The 19,254-nt window shown below is 54.4% G+C and overlaps 5 protein-coding genes across 5 annotated transcripts; 1 reads left to right on the top strand and 4 right to left on the bottom strand.

The window, feature by feature from the left end:
- Positions 1-3,310: 3,310 nt before the first annotated feature.
- Positions 3,311-4,112, bottom strand: ACET3X_008865 (uncharacterized protein). Its single transcript, XM_069455713.1, has 2 exons — positions 3,812-4,112; positions 3,311-3,727 (listed from the first exon to the last, which is right to left on the bottom strand). The coding sequence occupies exons 1-2, from the start codon at positions 4,012-4,014 to the stop codon at positions 3,643-3,645; spliced, it is 288 nt and encodes a 95-aa protein (XP_069302942.1). The 5' UTR covers positions 4,015-4,112; the 3' UTR covers positions 3,311-3,642.
- Positions 4,113-4,328: 216 nt separating this feature from the next.
- On the top strand, positions 4,329-4,693 carry ACET3X_008864 (uncharacterized protein; the record flags this gene model as incomplete). The annotated part of the gene is made up of 2 exons (XM_069455712.1): positions 4,329-4,442; positions 4,532-4,693. The coding sequence occupies 2 exons, from the start codon at positions 4,329-4,331 to the stop codon at positions 4,691-4,693; spliced, it is 276 nt and encodes a 91-aa protein (XP_069302941.1).
- Positions 4,694-6,707: 2,014 nt separating this feature from the next.
- Positions 6,708-10,373, bottom strand: ACET3X_008863 (uncharacterized protein). The gene is made up of 5 exons (XM_069455711.1): positions 9,138-10,373; positions 8,806-9,088; positions 8,233-8,755; positions 7,701-8,184; positions 6,708-7,646 (listed from the first exon to the last, which is right to left on the bottom strand). The coding sequence occupies exons 1-5, from the start codon at positions 9,779-9,781 to the stop codon at positions 7,589-7,591; spliced, it is 1,992 nt and encodes a 663-aa protein (XP_069302940.1). The 5' UTR covers positions 9,782-10,373; the 3' UTR covers positions 6,708-7,588.
- A 1,795-nt stretch (positions 10,374-12,168) lies between these two features.
- ACET3X_008862 (uncharacterized protein) lies at positions 12,169-13,031 on the bottom strand. The gene is made up of 2 exons (XM_069455710.1): positions 12,534-13,031; positions 12,169-12,457 (listed from the first exon to the last, which is right to left on the bottom strand). Exons 1-2 carry the CDS (start codon positions 13,000-13,002, stop codon positions 12,231-12,233), a joined length of 696 nt encoding a protein of 231 aa, XP_069302939.1. The 5' UTR covers positions 13,003-13,031; the 3' UTR covers positions 12,169-12,230.
- Positions 13,032-13,193: 162 nt separating this feature from the next.
- ACET3X_008861 (uncharacterized protein) lies at positions 13,194-16,683 on the bottom strand. Its single transcript, XM_069455708.1, has 7 exons — positions 16,476-16,683; positions 16,126-16,421; positions 15,871-16,074; positions 15,465-15,820; positions 15,259-15,415; positions 14,960-15,204; positions 13,194-14,907 (listed from the first exon to the last, which is right to left on the bottom strand). Exons 2-7 carry the CDS (start codon positions 16,289-16,291, stop codon positions 13,450-13,452), a joined length of 2,586 nt encoding a protein of 861 aa, XP_069302938.1. The 5' UTR covers positions 16,292-16,421; positions 16,476-16,683; the 3' UTR covers positions 13,194-13,449.
- Between the last annotated feature and the right edge of the window lie 2,571 nt (positions 16,684-19,254).

Genomic DNA, 19,254 nt, shown 5'->3' with positions numbered 1-19,254 from the left:
AAGCACGTGGTGGACAGCGAACTGCGCTCCTAGTGGCATCCGACAACACCTGCCGGTACCAACAGATACATCCAAAGTTATGGCGCCCTCAACAACAGCGACAATGCGGCTGACGCCATTGGTAGCGGGCGCTCCTTCCGACAGCGAATCCTTTAATGCTACCACAGTCCACTTTGTTCACAATTTCATCCAACTTAATGCCTGGGCGCCTGAGCAAGTAGTATCGTTCTGCGGTTCCGCAGTTGTATCCGAACAGCTGGTAGATACAAGGACACTGCGAGATCCAACGGTGACGCGGACGGTGGAGACTACCAAACTGTAAAGTCGAGAACAACATTTGCAGCCTGTGGGCGCTGTCTTCGGCCGTACCTCTTCTAGAACACATGCACATTGTGCTACTCAAGATCTCGAACATCTCTAGGGCCGCATCGAGAGCAGGGAAGACTCGACGGTTACATCTCCTAGACGCAGTCTTGAACACACCATCTGACTGACAACTGACTACGTTGTGTGCTTCACTAGCAACGACAGTCCCATCGATCTCGACCCAACTTTCCCGGTACTTGTGGATCGGAGAGGCTCTCTCTGGCGCCCTCGGTCCCTTCAATTTCCCAAACGAACGTCAGGTTTAGCCGCGAACTGTCGTCCCTAAAATTACCTTGCACGGTACTGGCAATTGGTGGACTCTCTCGATGCAGCATATTGCTTTTCAGGTTGAACTGCTCGTACCCACCGGGTTACCCACCAAAGAAAAGGGTCCAGGGAGATGTTGATCTACCCACTTTCGACCGTGGCAGTATGGCATTACTTCGGGCTGACAATCATCTAGTACCAGCCGCGAACACCAATGTTTGGTGTTGCGCGTCCGCTAACTTGGAAACAATCGGCTAGATCCCTGTTGACCAAATCGGTGGACTTTCACATGCCAAAAACCGATAAAACAAGAAACTATAAACATACATTTTACATTTCATCCTGCAAGTCTGCAAGTCTGCATCTGCTGCAAAGCAACAACATCGCCCCGAGAATTTACTCATCAATCGTCGATGACCGAACCACCATGCACAGACAAGGTTTACCAGATATTGAGCAGCAGCACAACCCCACGCTCGTTGCCCCAGAGAGTTAGCCGGCCTGAGCTGTGATTCCCTGTCTCATGCAAGCCTCAAAAGCCACTTGCATCTGACTTGCATGCAGCGCGATACAGCAAGGATGCTGAGCCCAGACGCTCTGCTAGACCCGACTCAATGCGCTCTAACCTCGCTTGTCGCCGCATTGCCGACTTGGGCCACGCTACAGACGCAGATGTTGTTCAACACAAGCTGCAATTTTACCATGCTATTCTGCTTTCTGCGGTCCTATGGCTTTTATCCTGATTTTTCTTGCATGCGACGAAGCGACGATGGTCCGATGTCGCCATTCCGCTCCGTCTCCATCTCCGTCTCCAGTGTTTTTTGTGTGCGGCGTCTCCATGGAACTGCGGAAATGTCCGTTTGCCAAAGCACGCAATATCCGATTTGCATGCAAGGTCTCCTCCAAAACACCCAAAAATCCACAACAAAAAATGGCGGAACTACCCAACCGCCCGACCCGCTAGCAATGCATCGACACAGCCCCCCTTCGCCTTCTCTCCCTCCCTCCCACCCCCCAGTCGTCAAAAGGGACCTAGGACGGATGCACATCTTCTTCTGTCGAGTTGAAACATTGGCTGCTGGTGGGGCCAGGTTGTTGTGGTCGCATGTCCCTCTTTTCTCTGATACGAACAAAACGCGGGATGCCCGTGGGGGTCTTCCCGTGTACATAATTCATTTAGACGTGCTTTATTCGATAAACAGAAGCAAAGGATTTCGGGGTGAATTGCCTGCCTCTTCTCGACCACACACTACTCTTGAAGGAAAAAGAGCGACGGTGACGGCCCACAGTTGGGCACGCACACACACACAACGGTTGGCCCATCGCGGAAAACGGGACGATCTGGGTAAAACGTGTGGGAGAGATAACGGGGAAAGGGTCCCCCCTCGTGCTCGTGTGCTTGGTGCCGTGATTTTCTTGTCGCTGACGCAGAGGCTCGCGTGCACACGTTCCGTTTCTGTATATGGTCCCCGGGTTTGCGTCAGCACAGCACAACGCCTGGATGTCACTCCGACGACGTTATAGCGATCAGAGGCCCTTTTCGGGGCCGATGTCGAGTGGATGGAATGACGTCTGGCGGCAGTACTCGCCGGTGTTGGGCCGTTGTAAAGTGCTCGGCGCACATGGATGGCGGAGCATTGCGCCGCTCGGCGTGAATATGTGAATAGCCTCATGCTTGAGGTTGGACCGCAACGAGGTCGAATGGGACGAGCAAACAAAAAGTAATCCCGGGCTTTCCGTTAATCCCTCATCGGTCTTGCATCGCCGTCATCACAGCCATCGATCATCTCTCCATCATCTATCCATCCCAGGTAGGTAAGGTCTTGTTCGAGGTCATATTCGAGGCATCCAGTCTTGGCGTTCCGAGTGGGAGAGAGCGAGTTGAGCGAAGCGCAATCGAAGATCCAGGCACAGAAGAAACCAACATCAACAGTTTCCAACAAACACCACAACAAAGGAGGACAACGACCCCTACTTAAGCACACGCTCAGACAAAAACGCATAGATAGGAGCAGCGGTACGCCGCGGTGAGACCATCCCTCGTTATCATTGCGCGATTGATAACGCCACTCTTAGTGGTCATCACGCACACACCCCCCCTCCTTTTGAGCCTCACAAACTTTCCATATGTCGAAACACACCGAGCAAGCCAATCAAGCCAATGGCATACGAGGAAGCCGTACCAACGTGATCCCTTTGGGTAGGCCAGTGTATGGCTGGCCTTCCTATCGCGGACACCAGGAGAGATAGTACTATCTCTCGGTAAAACGAAGGCTTATCTGATGCAAGGCACCACCGCGCGCAGGAGCAAGCATATACCCTTTTTTTTTCCTCTTTGCGGAGGAGAGGGCAGATCATTCGCTCAGGGCTGCGGATAACGGAGATGGACAGGGAGGCGTGGCGAATGGGAGCGCTTTCTGCGACGTCGCTTCGATTCGTGTGGTCCGCTTGTCTGGGGATGTTGGGGTTCGTGTTGGGGACGCCGGAGATATCTGTGCGTTTTGCTTTGATATGAGATGAGATGGCCCTCGCCGTCGGCCAACTGGGTCGTCTGAGTGATTAGAGTGGTTGCTTTGAATGATTGTCAGGGCACGTTTGATCCGCAAGCGTCCCTCGCCGCATTGTGATGGGGATGTGATGGGGGACTGGCGAGACTTTGTATCGAATTGCGGCATCTGAGTACATTGCTGGATATCTACACCGGCGCATAGCCGTGCACCACGACGCGTCGCGTGCTTATGGCCTACGTACGTGTTGCGTAGCGAGGCCTATCTCTGAGCACTGTGGATGCATCAGACGTGAGGTTTGTTCCCATTGTCCGTCCCGGTCCATCACTTGCTGACAAGGATACCGTATCTGCGTCGCGGACATGTTCCCTTTCCATCTCCTCCGCCGCGACTGTCTGGTATAGATACTCTCTCCGCATCTCCGCGGCGCATTGTTCGCAGGGTTGTATCGTGATATCGGTCGAGGTATTGGTGGGATATACTGCATAATCTCTCTGCAGCCTCACTTATCTCCCTCTCTCCCTTCCTTATCACTGCCTCCACCCTTGACCGTCTCTTCGCCCAGAACTTTGCTCGACGCCATGAACCTGCCGAATCGTATCAGTACTGAGGTTCATATCTGCCCATTTGATTTCCGTCGCCCGTGGATAGACGTCGTGTCGCAAACTCACATGGCACCAACATAGCCACCCAGCCCACGCATATCTTGTGCCTGACCAGCCGTCATTCGCATCAGGCTCTCCAGGTCCGACATATTCGCCGTCAACTGCGCGAGTTGCGCTTGCAGGTGTGAGAGCTGGCGTGGTTTCTGCGAGGGAACAGTGCTGAGGCGCGAACCGCCGGCCGGAGTGTGGGAGCGCGGTACACCCGACATAGTAGCAATCTGAGACGTTGCTTTGACGAAGACAGTGGTTCGAGTCTAGAAGAGGTTCGCTCGATTCAGAGACGGTTATTTGTTTGTGTCGTGTTGTTGTTGTGCTGGAGTTGCGTGTGGGGGGAAGCGCGTTGCACTGGCTTTCTTTGGTGGGACTCCCGCGGCGAAACGGCCTTGGCGGGTTGCGCTCGGAATCTCTGCCAAAACTCGTCGACTTTTCCTGGGCCAATATCACCGTTCATCGCAACATGACTATACCCCGCCATTGACACCTTGCCATACCGAAAACGTCTTCTTCTGGACTCCTGTGAGATATGGCGACCCCTCAGACGGTTCGTCGATGGATCATGACGGGTGCCGTCGCCGCGATTACAATCACTGGATCCATCTACGGTGCGGGACTGAAAGGACGGCAAGAGATCAAGCAGGTACGCTGGCAGTCACTCATGTTCTGCATGTTTATTTTTATTTTGCTATCGTCCTTTCTTTCTTCATATACTGACATGGATCTCCGTAGCAAAAACGCCAAATCCTCGAAGCCACACCGGAAGAGCGAATTGCGCAGCTCGAAGTCGCGCGCGCCGAACTAGTGCTCAAGAAGAATGAGATGGAAAGGAAGATGGGCCAGATTGCTGCGCGGAGGAGGGAGAAAGAGGAGGTGCTGAAGAATGAGAAATGAGATGTGGGATGAGATAGGATCAGACAATCGTCGTGGTTGGCCGGACAGTGTGGGCGCTAGAGAAGAAGGTCTGAGACTGGTAGACAAGAACGGAGAGATGAGAAGAGACGGGGATAGGAGGGTATGCCAACAAGAGCGTTGATCTCTCGACCACACCAGAACAATGACCGGAGAATGAGGAGGTACCGCGAGGAGGATCACACCACCGATACCGGCATACTATGCAGTACATCGCTCGGTAAAGCATGTCACCACGCCCTCTACCACATGACTCGAGATGAACCTAAAATCCTCCGCGCAACTCGAAACGAAGAGTGCGTATCCTCAACATCTATCTTGATCACCCGCAAAACTCCGCACAAGAACGCCCACATCCTCTCAGACCCGCCATACCCGCTGCACATAGCCCCCAGTCTCTCTGTGTTCCGAGAAAGGCATATTAAATAATCGCTATGTCATCTCCTCCGCGGAAGCTATCGTTCAATGCCGGTTTCCGTGGAACGACTCCACTTTCCTCCACAACACTTCCGCGCCCCGGTTTCGCCCCGTCTACCGTTTCTTAATTCGAACGACTCTGCAGCTGTAGAGGCATTTGCCTTGTTCCGCTGTACGCGCCCGGTTAGGGTTCAGTGTAGGGTCGTGTGTGGCGATCGTGATCGTGGGACTTGTCATTGAGATGATGGGCAACATGACTAAGACAATGTCGATCTGGAGAGAGTTGTACGCGGCTTCTGAACTAATCTGTATTAAGACAATGGATCTTTTGAGTACACGGGAATAGTCGATATTGTGGGGATATGGATGTCGCTTCTGCCCGTTACCGGTGCAGGAACGTTTTTCCGCGACACGAGCACCAGCATCACTCGACTCTTATGGTGCATTGATGACCTCGGTTTTCCCATGAGAAATCATACTTGGCCTTGTTCCTCGAATGAAAATACGTCTTTCTCAGGTTACACATCTTGCAAGCCCCTTTGTCATAACACTTAAGTACCAGCCGTATCCCGCGACGTGTAATACCGAACAACGGAAATCGTTTATAGGATCTGGAACATGATACAAAGAGCATGCTGAATTTAGGTGATGACTAGCAGAAAAAACCATGGTTTTGTTCAATTATTGTTGTGTCCATCGCGGATGATGGATGAAAGTGCTGGGCTGTAACGCAACGCAACGCGCCTATCACACGCAGTCCTGACAACTTGTATTCACAAACCACGCGTCCTCTTACGAATAGGGATCGTTCATCTTGAAGAAGAATGTGCGGTACACAGTCCTTTCTGCTTCTTCCAGATTACCAAATGTTCCTTAGCCATTCTACGCACTGTACTGCACAAACTCGACTTCCCCTCTCCCTCAACCTCCATATACAACCCTTCCGCAATTATCGCAAGTCACCGTGATTTCCGTCCGAGATGTATCAATCGAGCACATGACCTGCACACATTTCATGATTACAGAGCCACGCCTCCTCTTTGACCGCACGCCAAACCACATATCATCATTGATCTCTGCCTTTGTAAACCCAGAACGCTAAAGTAGTGGCCCAGGATCCCTAGAGATTCTTCCTACCAAACTTCTTCTCATAGTCATCGGAGAGTTTAGTGCTACAGATACAACACCGTTTCGGATTGTTGCTGCCGCATTGGCATACATCTCCTTTGTTGATTTGGCAGGAACTTTGGGCCTAAATGAGGGATGAATTCGTGTTTTTCCAGCATGAGGCAACTATGAACTTCCGAAGCTAGGTGTTTCAGAGAATCGGATAGGGGTTTCGTGGAAGCCGGGAAAGAAGACACTTTCCATGTCCTTCTCAGATGGATGTGTAGGACGGTGGGTAGGAAGTGGAGTGGAGGTGGAAATCTCCCCCGCTGAACGATCTAATAACATCATATGTGACTACAACCACAAAAGACCAACTAGCAATACATCACTTACTGCCAGCTTTGTTTCACACACATATACACGCAAGGACACTAGCTTGTTGAATCTGCTTAAATTGCAACTCCTTACATCCCACAACACCAGGACAGAATGTTTTCATCTCCTCCCCTCTCACACTCTCGTCTTCCTTTCCTCGACTCCAACCTCGCACCACCATCTTCTTCCATCTACCACCACACTGCTATACATTAAAAATCGCCCATATATATCTTCAACCAATAGCAGAAAAAGAAAAACAGGTATCCTCATTCATCACATATCATCCCCAAATATCCTCATGTTGCTCCCAAAAGTTATCCAACAGTATACAAAAAACAAAGATTGAAAAGCCGCCCAGCAACTCCAATCTAGAAAGCCCCCCAAAAATAAATAAAGAATAGGCCACGGTCTTGATGACTTGAACATATCTTGTCAAAGAATGCTTTCTTCTTTTGTACAGGGCGATGCATAAAACGGGGTAAACAGGTTGCCGTTGATATACAAAAAGACACGCGCCGTTGTATATGTGTGCGAGAAGGCTGAAACACATTCTCTTTGCCGACGACGATGACGATGCCGCTATCACCACCACCGAAAGGTGGAGGTATCGATCGGGTATTTGCGTAACGTCGAGGAACTGTGCGTCGAAGCGAGCGACAAAGCGGGTCATGTGTCTCGTTGTTGTCCTTGTAGGCGAAGGCGAAAGAAGACGTAAGATCCGAAATATAGAAAAACGCCACCAGGCTCCATGCAAATGCCTCGCGAGGAAAGAAAAAAAAAAGGTGTCGAAAACGAGATGCGAACATTCTATAATTAACGTGCTTTTCTTGCGATCGATCAGAGAATCCAGTCTTGAGGGTCAGGTGCGGGGGGTATTTGTCGTCTGCCATGTGCCACATTAGAGGTCTCTCGATAAGAGAGAGTATAACAGAGAACTGAAAGCCAGCAGTTTCTGTGCAGAAATCTGTACGTTCACTCCTTGCAGTCGTCCATGAAGGAGTTCTTTGGCCAGTCGTACTTTGTAGATTTCCTGGTTGGTGTTAGCATGTGTTGTTATAGTGGATTCAATGTAATGACAACTTACCAGTCAGTGAGGTTGGGGTTCGCATAAGGCTCAGGGTGGGTCCTGATGTACTCAGTGGTAGGGTAACCCTCTGGGTCGCAAGTCATGATCTGGGCATCCTCTGGCTGGTAGATGCGGATGTAGTCAATCCGCATGGTAGCGGGAAGGTCGTTTGCCTCGATATCCTCAATGTTGATGGCGGCGAAACTGTTCGACATTCCAAAATTGGCAATGACGGACATGGGCTCTTCGGGGATGATTCGGGTGCCGATGTTGCCGTTGGCACGTGTCGCTCTTGCGTCCATGGTCCAGGTCTTGTCCTCTCCAACATACCAGGTAATGAAACCCTCGTCGCCAGTCTTGTATTCGAACGAATAAGTCTGGTATTGCTTGCCGTCGTACCAGTCGTTGTTCAGATTCGTCAAGCCAGAAATAGCCTGCTGGAAAGGTCCACCCTTGTAAGCGTTCATTGTGGTGATCGAGGTATCGTAGAGCTCCATGTATTCTGGCTGATGTTAGCTTGACCAAGAAAGATGGGAGACTGAGAGCTTACCATAGTCAGGCATGTACCAGGTGTCGAACGGCGCGGCTTGGAAGGACTGAGATACGACACCGATAGCGTTGGTCTCTCCGGGACCAAGGAAATGGACTGAACCTTCCAGAGCATCGATTTCGGGAGCACTTCGCGACTTGCCGGGACTGGGATGGTCCTCGTTCTTGCATGTGCAAGCGGGCAACTTCATACCGGGCAAGTAGCTGAGACCGTCGTAAGAACTTTGGTTGGGTGTAATGCCAATATCGCACTCATCATGGTAACTGTACGGCCAGAGACCTTCGGTGGAGGCCAAGTAACCGGGACGAGCCAGGTTGCCCATGGTCCAGAAACCAGGCCAGAAACCAGAGACATTACCACGACCGGGTAGTGAGATGGAAGCCTCCAAATGTCCACCCTTGTAGCAGAGCTTGTTCCATGACTGGATCATACCGGAACGGTAATCGAGGCCGTGGCTGGGCTCCTTGGTGAATCTCAAGTTGAGAACGCCATCTTTGGTGAACGCTTGGTCGGGATCGTACCACTGCGAAATGTCAGCTCTGACCACTCCAAGACGGGCACATCAAAACTTACCTCCAAATCCATGGTAGCACCGTACCAGATATCAACAGCCTGGAAAAATGGGTCGTCACCATCGTAGAAGGTGCGACCGTCGGTGTTGAATTCGTCCGAAAAGACAAGGACTTGCTTCTCGCCGTTGTACGATGTTCGCGTCATGACGTCCTGGGGGGTATCCGGGTCGATAAGACCTCTCCGTATGTTGTTCAGTAGCGGCTCATTTTGCTTGCCTTCTATACACAGAGGGTTATCTGTGCAAGGGCCTTTTTCGGTCTTTGTAATGTCCTCGACGAAGGTGCTGAAATTTGTTAGTGCGATAGTAAACAACGGTGGACATCAAAACCTACAGAATGGGGTAGCCGATGAAAAGCATGAGCAGACCCAGCGCGAGAAGGCCCAAGCCACCAAGATTGACCATTCCTCTCCTTGTAAAGATATCGCAGTCTCTCTTGTCCTTCTCGTTGGGATCGGGATTGTGCAGATAGTCGTCCTTTTCTACATCTTCCGGGAACAGCAACAGGCCGGCTGACGGGTGGATGTTGAACTTCTCAGACACGGTCTGGGTGTTCAAGTCGTCTTCGCTGCCAGCTCGCGACGGCGCTCTCGAGTCGTCAAACGGCGAACCAAATGGTCCGCCCGTCATGTCTGAACTCCAACTTGTCCGCCGCGACGAGAAGCCAGAGGGCGACTGCATGGGTGACTCGTCGCGGTAGGAGCGCGTGCGCATCTTCTTGGGCGGCAGCAGCATCTCGGCCGACTCTGCAACGGCGGCATCGCTGTAGATGTAGGGTGCTCCTGGCGATGGGATGGCAGGACTTTGGTTTGGGGCGGTACCGGGGCGGGTTGGCTGGGTCAGAGAGCGCGCCGAATTGGTTCGTGCCGTGCTCGGTCGCACAGCAGGCGGCGGGTTGTCGTCGGTGGTGGGCTCGTAGGAGCCAGAGTTGAGGCGCAGATGGGGAGGCCCGTTTCCCCTGGGCGATTGCGGCATCATGGTGTGAGGGAGCGTATGCGGTGAGTGCTAGAAGAGTGTGTGGCGACTTGAGCGGGCAGAGCGAAAGAAAGGCCGTTTGTCGTAGTCGTTATGCCGGCGGAAACGAGTGTTGTGGTAACCTCTATGCAGGCAAATTCCGAAGACGGGATAGTGCAGTTAGTAGGTGTAAAGGAAAACCACGGATTGCGTCGACGCGAGATGCGATAGGATTCGTTATCGCTAATCGCTAATCGCAATCACTGCTGGTGTCGGGAGCAGGAAGGAGGGCGGCGTGAAAGAACGTGAGGAAAGTCGGGGAGGTCGAGGTTCAAGGGGATGTGAATCGATGGCTCCTGGCCCAAACGGGGGCGCCCAGGATAAGAGACTTGGCAGGGCAGGCGCTGTTGAACGGCAGGCAGGAGCGAATGAGCGATGACGCACGACTCGACTCGATTCGACTCTACGGGCAAGGGCAGACGCAGATGGGAGAATGCGATGGGCAGCGTGGGTGGGACAGTAATAATGCAACAGAGAGCGAAGCCGCGTGGTAAATGTGGATAGCGACAGCAACAACAAGCGGTGCGCGACGGGTTTGAGCAGGAATGGCGCAGTGCTCGTCAAGTGGCAAGCTGTGTGTGGATGGTGGGCGAGCTTGGGGCTTTGTTCCTGGCCGAGTCGGGCCCACACGGTTCAGGGAGGGCGAAGATCTCGAAGCACTACTAAGGAGCGGGCCAATCGTCTCTGGCACGGCGCTTGCATGCGGCGACGAGAGAGAGGCCCGCTTACGCACACCAGCGGGAGAGCCTTGCTAAATTTACCACGACGTTTCAACACTTTTGCTGTCGAGCTCTCTCCTATGGTGGAGCCTGTCAAAAAGTACTCAAATTAACCCGTCATGCGACCTTGAACTGTCCATCATCTCGTGCCTGTTGTCTGTCTGTCTGTCTGTAAGTCACTCTGTTTGCTGTCACCGCTCCCTATCGACACCTTCACCCAACACATCCAGCCCCGCTGCCTTGCAAACCCCGCTCCGGGACTTGCGATTGTTTCTATAGAAACCTCCTGCACGCTGCATCTAGCTCTGCATAATGCTCTCCTCAACACGGTGCATTCCAAGAAACCCATACCGCTCCTGCACGCGCAATCGATAGCCCAAGATCATCGCACCTACCATTACGCGTCGGACCACATATAATAACCCGCAATCCCCAACCTCGCAAGCGCCTCGCAGTACCGCTCTTGCACCATAGTACGTGCGCGCGTGTGCTCAACGGCCGTTGAGAAGTACAAAGATACCTCTACCATGATATTTCGTGTAGACCGTCTCGCCCATCGTATCGCTGCCGAACATAGCGTGGCGATCTAACCCCATCCTTTTTGATCCTTCCCACATCCTTCTTCTCGGATCCCCGACACGTGAAGTGCCCTATGCTCTGCTTGCCCCCATCGCGCTCGTCGCTACCATCGTCTTGTTCGTCGGGTCTGCATGCTTAGCCGCGCCGCATCGCAGGCCGACCTTGCGCTGCTGCCGATGCCGGCTTTCCTGCTATATGCCAGCCGTTCAATATGGCTGAGACTGATGCATCTCTTTGTCCGGCGCCAAGCCCTACCTAGGGTACACCCGAAATGAAGCTCGGAGGCGCAGCAATACCGCGCTGTTCTGGAACCTCGCATCGTGCGGCCGAGGCATAGCCGCATTGGGCGGACTAGTGAGCGCACGCAGCCAATCAACGTGTCTGTTGAACACAGTATCGCAAGGCTGGCGCATCCATGGACACGAGGCTGCAGCTGAATTGAATACACCCAAAGTCTACCATCCTGCTGCTGCTGAATGTCCCTTTGCTAGCGACGGCCGGAATCAAGCTGCGCGGGTCTTGCCTGTTGCGTGAATCCACCATGGCCGCGTGCTTCGAGCACAGGCGTTATGCGGTCATGCATGTTTTCTTATCCAAACATGTCCACTCATTCAAGCAGGAGGTTTGGGGGAGAAAACAAGTCGCGTCGGACTGAAGCCCAAAGCTCAGACCATTGTACATTGTAGAGATGCAGCTACACAGATCGGCAGTGTTGTCGCATACACATGACCCAAAGCCGTGGTTGTTGTTGTTCAAGCGTCCGCAGAATATTGTACGGTACCGAGAGGGACATAGAGAGACAGAGCGGATCGCGGAATCAAAACTCGGGAACGTTGAATACACAGATCTACGATGACGAAAACAAAAAACGCTTTGTAACCAGCAACTGAATTTCTTCACGTCGCATCATAACATGCACGCTCCACCATCTGTCAGCAGTGCCTTGTCACCTACCCACCCATATCCCAGCACCACTCATGTTTCAAACGGCGTTATTTGCGCCATGGTCACCCAGGCCCATCGCCTCAACTCGTTCAATGTAGATCGGCATGTATACAATCCGCATTGCGCATCATCGTTCATTTCAAATTCCCCTTTGTATGTACAATGCAAGCTCACGACTCCACAGCAAGAGCTTTGAGGCCAACAATCCTGCCTTGCTTGTCATCCACCGCAACAACGTAATATTCTGCCCTTGTGCCCTCGAGCTCCACCCGAAAGACCTTTACGGTGCCGTTCCCAGCTGCCTTCACCGCGTCCACGACCTTTTTGTACTGGCTCTCGAAGCCTGTGCCCTGGACCTCTTCTACACTCGAGTTTCCGATGAGGGACTTGAGGTCGTCTGTGTGGTTGTTAGCGTTGTCTTTTGCTGCTGTCCCAAGGCCGTGTGCAGGTAGTGAAGAAAGGGGATTCCTTACCAGCTGATATGCTGTCGCCCTTGAATTCTAGCGCAACGGGCTCAAACGGTTCATCTGAGTCGCTGACGTAGTATTCTTCTATCTGTTCTAGTGTCTTGGGTACGGCAGTGTTTACGCTCTTGGTGCCATAGCTCTTCTTCTGTGAGACGTCCTTGGTCTCTGCGGAGCCAGTGTCTTGATTTGCTTTGTCGAGAAAAGCGGCATAGTCTGCGTCGGAAGACATGTTGCAGGAGTTGGATCGCGGATCAAGCGAGTTGGGACCAGCGCGTGTGGAGGGGAGGGGACGTGAGACAAAGGCGATGGAGCGGAGGGTGCGACGCGTGGGTTGGACACAGGCGCACAACGCTGAGAAGGTTTTGCGATGGGTGAGCCGCTGGACCGTGTGTGTTACTGTACAAGTCTTTGTCCTGTTCGCGTAGATTATCGTGTGGACTGGATATCGAGGGAGACGTCCAAGCAGCCTGTCCATGGTTTCGCGATTCTACGCGGTGCGATGACGCAACGGCTAACTGCGGGCGTCTCCAGCAGGTGCGCGACCCCACCATATGCGCACGAGGGCTCAACTCTCCGCGAGTAACGGCATCACATGCTTGTAACGAATCACATCGCGTTCATGCACAGCAAGTACAACTCAATCCAAGTAACAAAGGCATATTCATTCTCGTGGTTGATTAGGAAATACACACAACAACCCGCAAAATGCGAAACCAATGTGAGGTGCGCAGGGTATCATCGCCATGCGGAAAGACGTTACCACGTCCCTCCGATATTTTGCCCTCCAACTAGACATCCCCCAACTCCCCAAATCTCACGTAACAGATATTTTTTAAAAAAAAAAACAAGAAAGAAAGTCCTGTCAGAATGATAGCCCAAAATGGCCTCGCATACGACGCCTCAAGTCGCGTTCTCTGGTTTCCTAAGCAGACTTTTGCTCAGCTGGGGCGGGTGCGTGAGCAGGAACACCGTTGGTGGGCGCATTGCGAGGGCTGCTGCGCTCAGACTTGGGCGCGTTGGGCTTCACGTCATCACCCTCGTCGTCGTAGTTCTCATCCACGTCCATGTGTCGAGCAGCCGGCTCGTGATGTTCCGGTCGCTCCTGCTTTGATGTTTCCGACATGCGAGACAACGGGCGCGCAGTTGCCATGGGTGGAAGCGAAGGCGGGTGGTGAGCAGCCTCAGATGGATGGTACCCGTCGTTGAAGCCACGAGGATCGGGCCCCTCCCGAGGGCTCTGGCGAGGCACCTGAGGAGATGACATGCGGTGCGGGGGAGTGGGACGACGGCTGTGAGGCTCTTCCATCTTCTGACGCTTTTCTTCGTTCGAAGGAGGCTTTGCGCTCGTGTGATCAGATTCCGTCTCCCACTCGCGGTGGCGTTTGACTGGTGGAGCGGTTGGCGGCCTCTCTTCGCGTTCACGCGCTGCTTGCTCAGCGGCAGTCTGGGCAGAAGCTGGCGGAGGAGCACCGCTAGCAATGCCACCAGTAGCTGAAGGATCAGCATGGTGCTGATACGGTCCTTGGTAGCCATTCCTTGGGGATCCCGCTCGGTTCTCGACGATAGGACGCACTTCCGGCGGTGGGCTGGTAGGGCGAACACCATAAGGAGGTAGGGCACTCTGGCTCGGGGCTTGAGTTGGCGGGCCACCGAGACCGGTAGGTGGAGGCGGCGGTGGGGGAGGAACACTACCCGCGTGGGGGCCGTAGTTGGGGTTGGAAATACGGTTAGGCTGGGGTGGTTGCTGCTGGTGTAGCGGTGGCTGCGGTTGTGCATGAACAGCTTGAGGCGTGAGTTGCGGTGGCTGAGGATGGTAAGGGCTAGGAGCAGCATGGTGTGTCTTGGGCGATGGAGACATGCCGCGACGCATTGGCGCTGGTGGGCCTGGTGGTGGGGGGCCCGCTGGGCCTTGGGGACCAGGGCCGTTTGTCGGAGGGCGAGGAGGCTCTGCGTATGACCTGGGTGCTTCCTGTCTTGGGCTTGCAGGCCTTTGAGGAGCATGTTGAGTAGGCGGCCGGATGCCCTCGCGCTGCTCGTAGGGGTTCAACTGCTGCGGCGGAAGGCCGGGATCGCGAATCTGGGCGAGGGGACGATCCCATCCAGGCGCCAGAGCTGGGGGAGCAGGACCTTGCGGAGGTTGCTGAGGCTGAGGAGCGCCCCATTGAGGAGCAGTAGGGCCATGGACAGAAGCAGGCTGGTAGGCTTGAGGGTGCACGTCTTGTGGAATAGGCGCGTTGCCCTGGTTCGGGGCGCCCGCAGACGTCTGTCCATTCTGCAAGAGCTGTAGGCGCGCCTTGATGTGTACGTTGGACGGGTCGAGGTCGGCCGCACGCTGGTAAGCGTCAAGCGCATCCGCGGTCTGGTTGTTGCAGGACTCGTACTGCGCCATTGTTAGTGAAAAGCTTCAACTCTAGGGACGAGAAGCTACTTACCAGTGTGCCGAGATCGTACCAAACTTCGGAAATGTTGGGGTTGAGACGGATGGCACGGGAGTATGCGTCGAGCGCGTCGCGGTACTGGTTGATCTGGTAGTACAGCACACCAATGCTGCACCAGAAGGTTGGGTTCCTGCCATCGCGATACACAGCCTGCTGATAAGCCTCGTATGCCTTGGGATACTTCTGCTGTGACATGTAACAGCGTCCAAGCAGGTACCAACTCTGCGCATCCGTTTGGTCTAGAGCAATGGTTAGATACACGCGCATAATCACATGGGGTTACAGGTACTTACCGGAAGCAACGGACTTCTCCAGGTACTCGATGGCCTGCTCCTGGCTGGCGTAGTTTGTGCTCTGCTGGTGGTGTAGCCATCCCAGCTGCTGTAGAACCTTGGCGTGGTTGGCATCACGCTCGAGGACCCGGCGATAGGCGCCCTTGGCCGCTTCGAACTAGAAATCATGTCAGCGGTGGAAGCTTGGAAGAGCGGGTGGGACAAACCTCTTTCTGCTGTTCGTACACATGTCCGATCTGGAACCAGATGTCCTCCTCGGTCAGTGGGCGAGGAGGGTTGGTGACGATGTACTTGAAGCAGTCCAGACTTTGGTTGAACTTCTGCTGCTGCTTGTAGATTATGCCAAGGCGGAAGTAGATCTCGTTTGCCTTTTCAAATGTCGGCTCCATGCGCATCACCTGTGAGAAGGCCTCTTCGGCGTGCTCGAGGGAGCCGTAGCGATCATACAGGATTCCAATGCCATACCAAAGCTTGGGCTCCTTTGGATCAGACAGATGGTATAGAGCTTGCTGGTAGGCAGAGTATGCTTGCTGCAAATCGTCCATCATCAGATAGCAGTGTCCTAGTCTTGTTAGCGACATGGTGCGAATAGGATGCGCGCAGAGTGCTTACCGAGGCTGCCCCAGACGTCGCCATTGGCTTGGTCGACCTTGAGGATAGTGCGCAAGTATTCGACGGCTGCTGGGAAGGCATCTTTGGTGCGCAGAATGCATGCGATACCTTGCATAGCCGGCACAGACCACTGGTTGAACTTCAAGGCCTGCTCATAGCACTGCATGGCGCCGTCGTAGTCTTGCATCTGCTCAGAGAGAGATCCTGTTGGGTGTTAGTGCAAGCCCACGCTGTGTACAACGGATACCAGCTTACCCATCTGCGTCCAGACAGCCTCGGTCAATTGACCCAGGTACTGCGATGATGTCTTGGGCTGGTTCGCGTGCGGCGGGTGGCCATTGACCTGCGCGTGCGCGGGATGCTGCCCCAGATGATGTGGGGGCATGCCCGTGGTGGGCGAAGGTTGCTGGTGTTGTGCCATGAAGGCTGCTTGCGACTGACCAGGCTACAATGCGACGGGTGCGCTACTGAAGCCGCGACAATGATGCAATGGTTTGTTGGAGGGGGGACAACAAGACGAGAGCAACTTGATGGGCCGCCGGGTTGTCAATCTAGAGGGGTCAGGAGATGGAGGGTGATGGTGGTGGTGGAGGATGGATACGTACAGGCGGGCGTGGGAGCGCGTCTCGCAAGCGTACTGACGGGTGCGAGTCGAGGCGTGGAGAGGTTGGCGCGGAGATGGGCAGCAGCGCGCAGAGGAACACGGATGGTGTGGACCCCGACTTGGTTCTACAGAGTCGTGTGAGAGCAGCAGTGGTGCGGTCTTTGCCACGGGGTGTGTTGAGAAGGAAAGACTGATGTGAGATGCAGCCTCGTGGAAGAGAAAACAGATGAGGAAGCCGCAGACCAACAGATGGAAGGGGCGCTCCAACGTCCCTTCCATCAGACGTGGGTTAGGGGACGAGATGTTGCAGGGATGCACATGTTAGCGTGCACGCTAAGTGCGACCCACTTTTGTGGGCATCTTGCCGTAAATTACGTGCCTAGCATCGCAAAGCGCTGGCTATCCGCCGCGACCCATGCTCCTACCGGCCCTGCACCGTGCCACCACAGCGACTTGGTACCAGGTCACCGACGAGCCATCTTTATTGATCGCTCTGCAACATTTGACAGCACTCACGCTCACCCAGAGTCTGCACAATGGCATGTTTCACATGGCTCCGTGCGCATCTGGTACCGTTCGTTCCAGGTTCGCCCAACAGCGGAGCCGACGGACAGACACGCTACCGCTATTACGCTATGTGCGCCGCATCTGGAGGACAGATCCATCTCGTTTCGCCGATGTTCCAACAACCAGAGTTGCACTGCCAGCGCAGAACGCCACAGCTTCTGCCTCAAGAAACTAATGGGGCTGTCGCCGTTGAGCTATCCATGGATGGATGGTTCGAGCATCAACTAGCCTCAAGTGCCATGATGCACCAGAGCCCACACAAACCTTGCTCCAGTGTCGCTGCACGCAAGGCGCCCATCACGTCGCGACACCCAAAAGTTGATCGTAGATATTTTCTTTTCCCGAGACTGGGTCCACGCACAGCGGGGCTTTATGGGGGGCGTCGTCAGATTGCCGTGCCAGCCACCCAGACAGACAGACAGACAGACGACAGACAGACGACAGCCGTCGCCCTACAAGGCTTCAGCTTGCGCCGCCCACTAGGCACAAGGGCATGGTGGTGTTCATTTCGGAAGTCGCAGGAATGGGCTGATTGTAGGGCCTGCAAAAGGGGGCACGAGCGACGGCGACGACGACGATGGTGCTGACACAGCTGGTGCGCACACCCACCCAGACAGAGCCGTCCAAAGGCTGGGGGCGGGCGATCAGCCAGCCCTCCACATGAGAAGAGAGAAGCCTCCGTCGTCTGCTTAGCGGCTCTCGGCATGCATCGCAATGTGACGCAGTTGTCCTCCGCTCCCGCGTCCTCGGCAAAAAGGCTCGTGTCACCCAATCCACCCCCTGCCGCAGCCTGAATCTGACAAGAGTCGATCATTAGTTGGCGCATGAGCATGCAACCGGGATTGCGTCGCCTCGGTGCAGGACCAAGCCGCTGGCATCTGCCGCCTTCCAGTCGAGCCATGATTGCGTCCACAGGCCTTGGCGGGCTGCAGCCCACGGCACCCGTAGCACATCTGTCGATGCCGTTTCCGTCGCTGGTGTCGACGGAGCAGCGTGACCGAGAAAAGGACATCGGGCCGCCGCTAGCCAAAGCCCCTCTCTTAGCATCTGGGCTCAAGAACCGCACCCACGTGAAACTCCAAGCTGGTGGATCCAGGGCTGGCCTGCGCGCGTCATCACAGCCGTGCCGGTAAGCGAGGCGGTTTTTAAAAGGGACTGCTCTCGTACCAATCCGGAAGGTCCATTCACGCTGCTTCACCAAACCCATTCTCCCCTATCTCCAATCCTGTCTAGCCATGCCAGGCTTGCCCGCGTTGCCCGCGGCACATCTGTGCGGCAACGGCGAAGCGCACGCGAAACGCACCAGCACTCATTGTTTCGTCGCGGTGCCCTCTGTCAGGTCGAGGCCCAGATCCGTCTCGTGCCCGTCCGCCCGCGTTTGTGACCCGGGAACCCGAGTGCGGTTGGTTGTGGATATATAGACTTTTTCACCTCCGCCATCAGCGACATAACTTTCCCTAACACACTGCTCCTGCTATCGTCTGTCCGAAACGTGTCATGTGGGACGATGGAGGATGAGCCTCGTCTTGGCACCTCAGCTGGCGGCTGCAGCCCGGGGATTTTGCTGAGTCCATCATCTAGTTGCCTGACGAGCGGCGCCCAGGTATTGCTTCTGGTTTCTCTACATCGCTAGCCCTGGGCGAACCGCTTCGCAAGCAAACATGTCCACCAACACAGGGGAGCATCTATCAATAAACCACCTCCCCGCAATATCGAGCAGAGCTACGGATTTAGCCACCACCCCTACCTACTGTCGCCCCTCACATAATGTGAGATACGTCCGTACGTCGCACTACGCTTTATGCTTTCTCTCACCTGCATGCTGCGCGTTGCCGCGTACTATTGCACGACGGGCGAGCTGTCGGTCCCCAGAGTGTACAACGCCTGGAACATGGCTCTATCCGCGAATTGCTACGATCTTCCCCTCTGCGATGCTTTCCGGGTGACTCTGCATATGGCTAATGCAGCCGATCGACGGACTCCGGGCAACATAGACGAGTGGTTGGTGACCGCCGTTGGCTGACAGATTGTGCACGCTCGCTGTTCTGTCGACGTATCCCGACTCGCTGCTGGTGGAGGAAGATCAAGCATTTTCCGATACCCACTTATCACCCCACTTGATCCCTCAATTGTCAAAGCAACAGAGCTGCATGCCCACAGGCAGGCTCAAAGAAAAGGGACGGCGCATGATGCATTGTGCCGCCTCTGCATCA

This window comes from Alternaria dauci, chromosome 9 (genome assembly GCF_042100115.1).
Source record: "Alternaria dauci strain A2016 chromosome 9, whole genome shotgun sequence".
Lineage (NCBI taxonomy): Eukaryota > Fungi > Ascomycota > Dothideomycetes > Pleosporales > Pleosporaceae > Alternaria > Alternaria dauci.
Note: the sequence above shows the minus strand (reverse complement) of the source record. Positions and strands in the feature narration are given on the sequence as shown.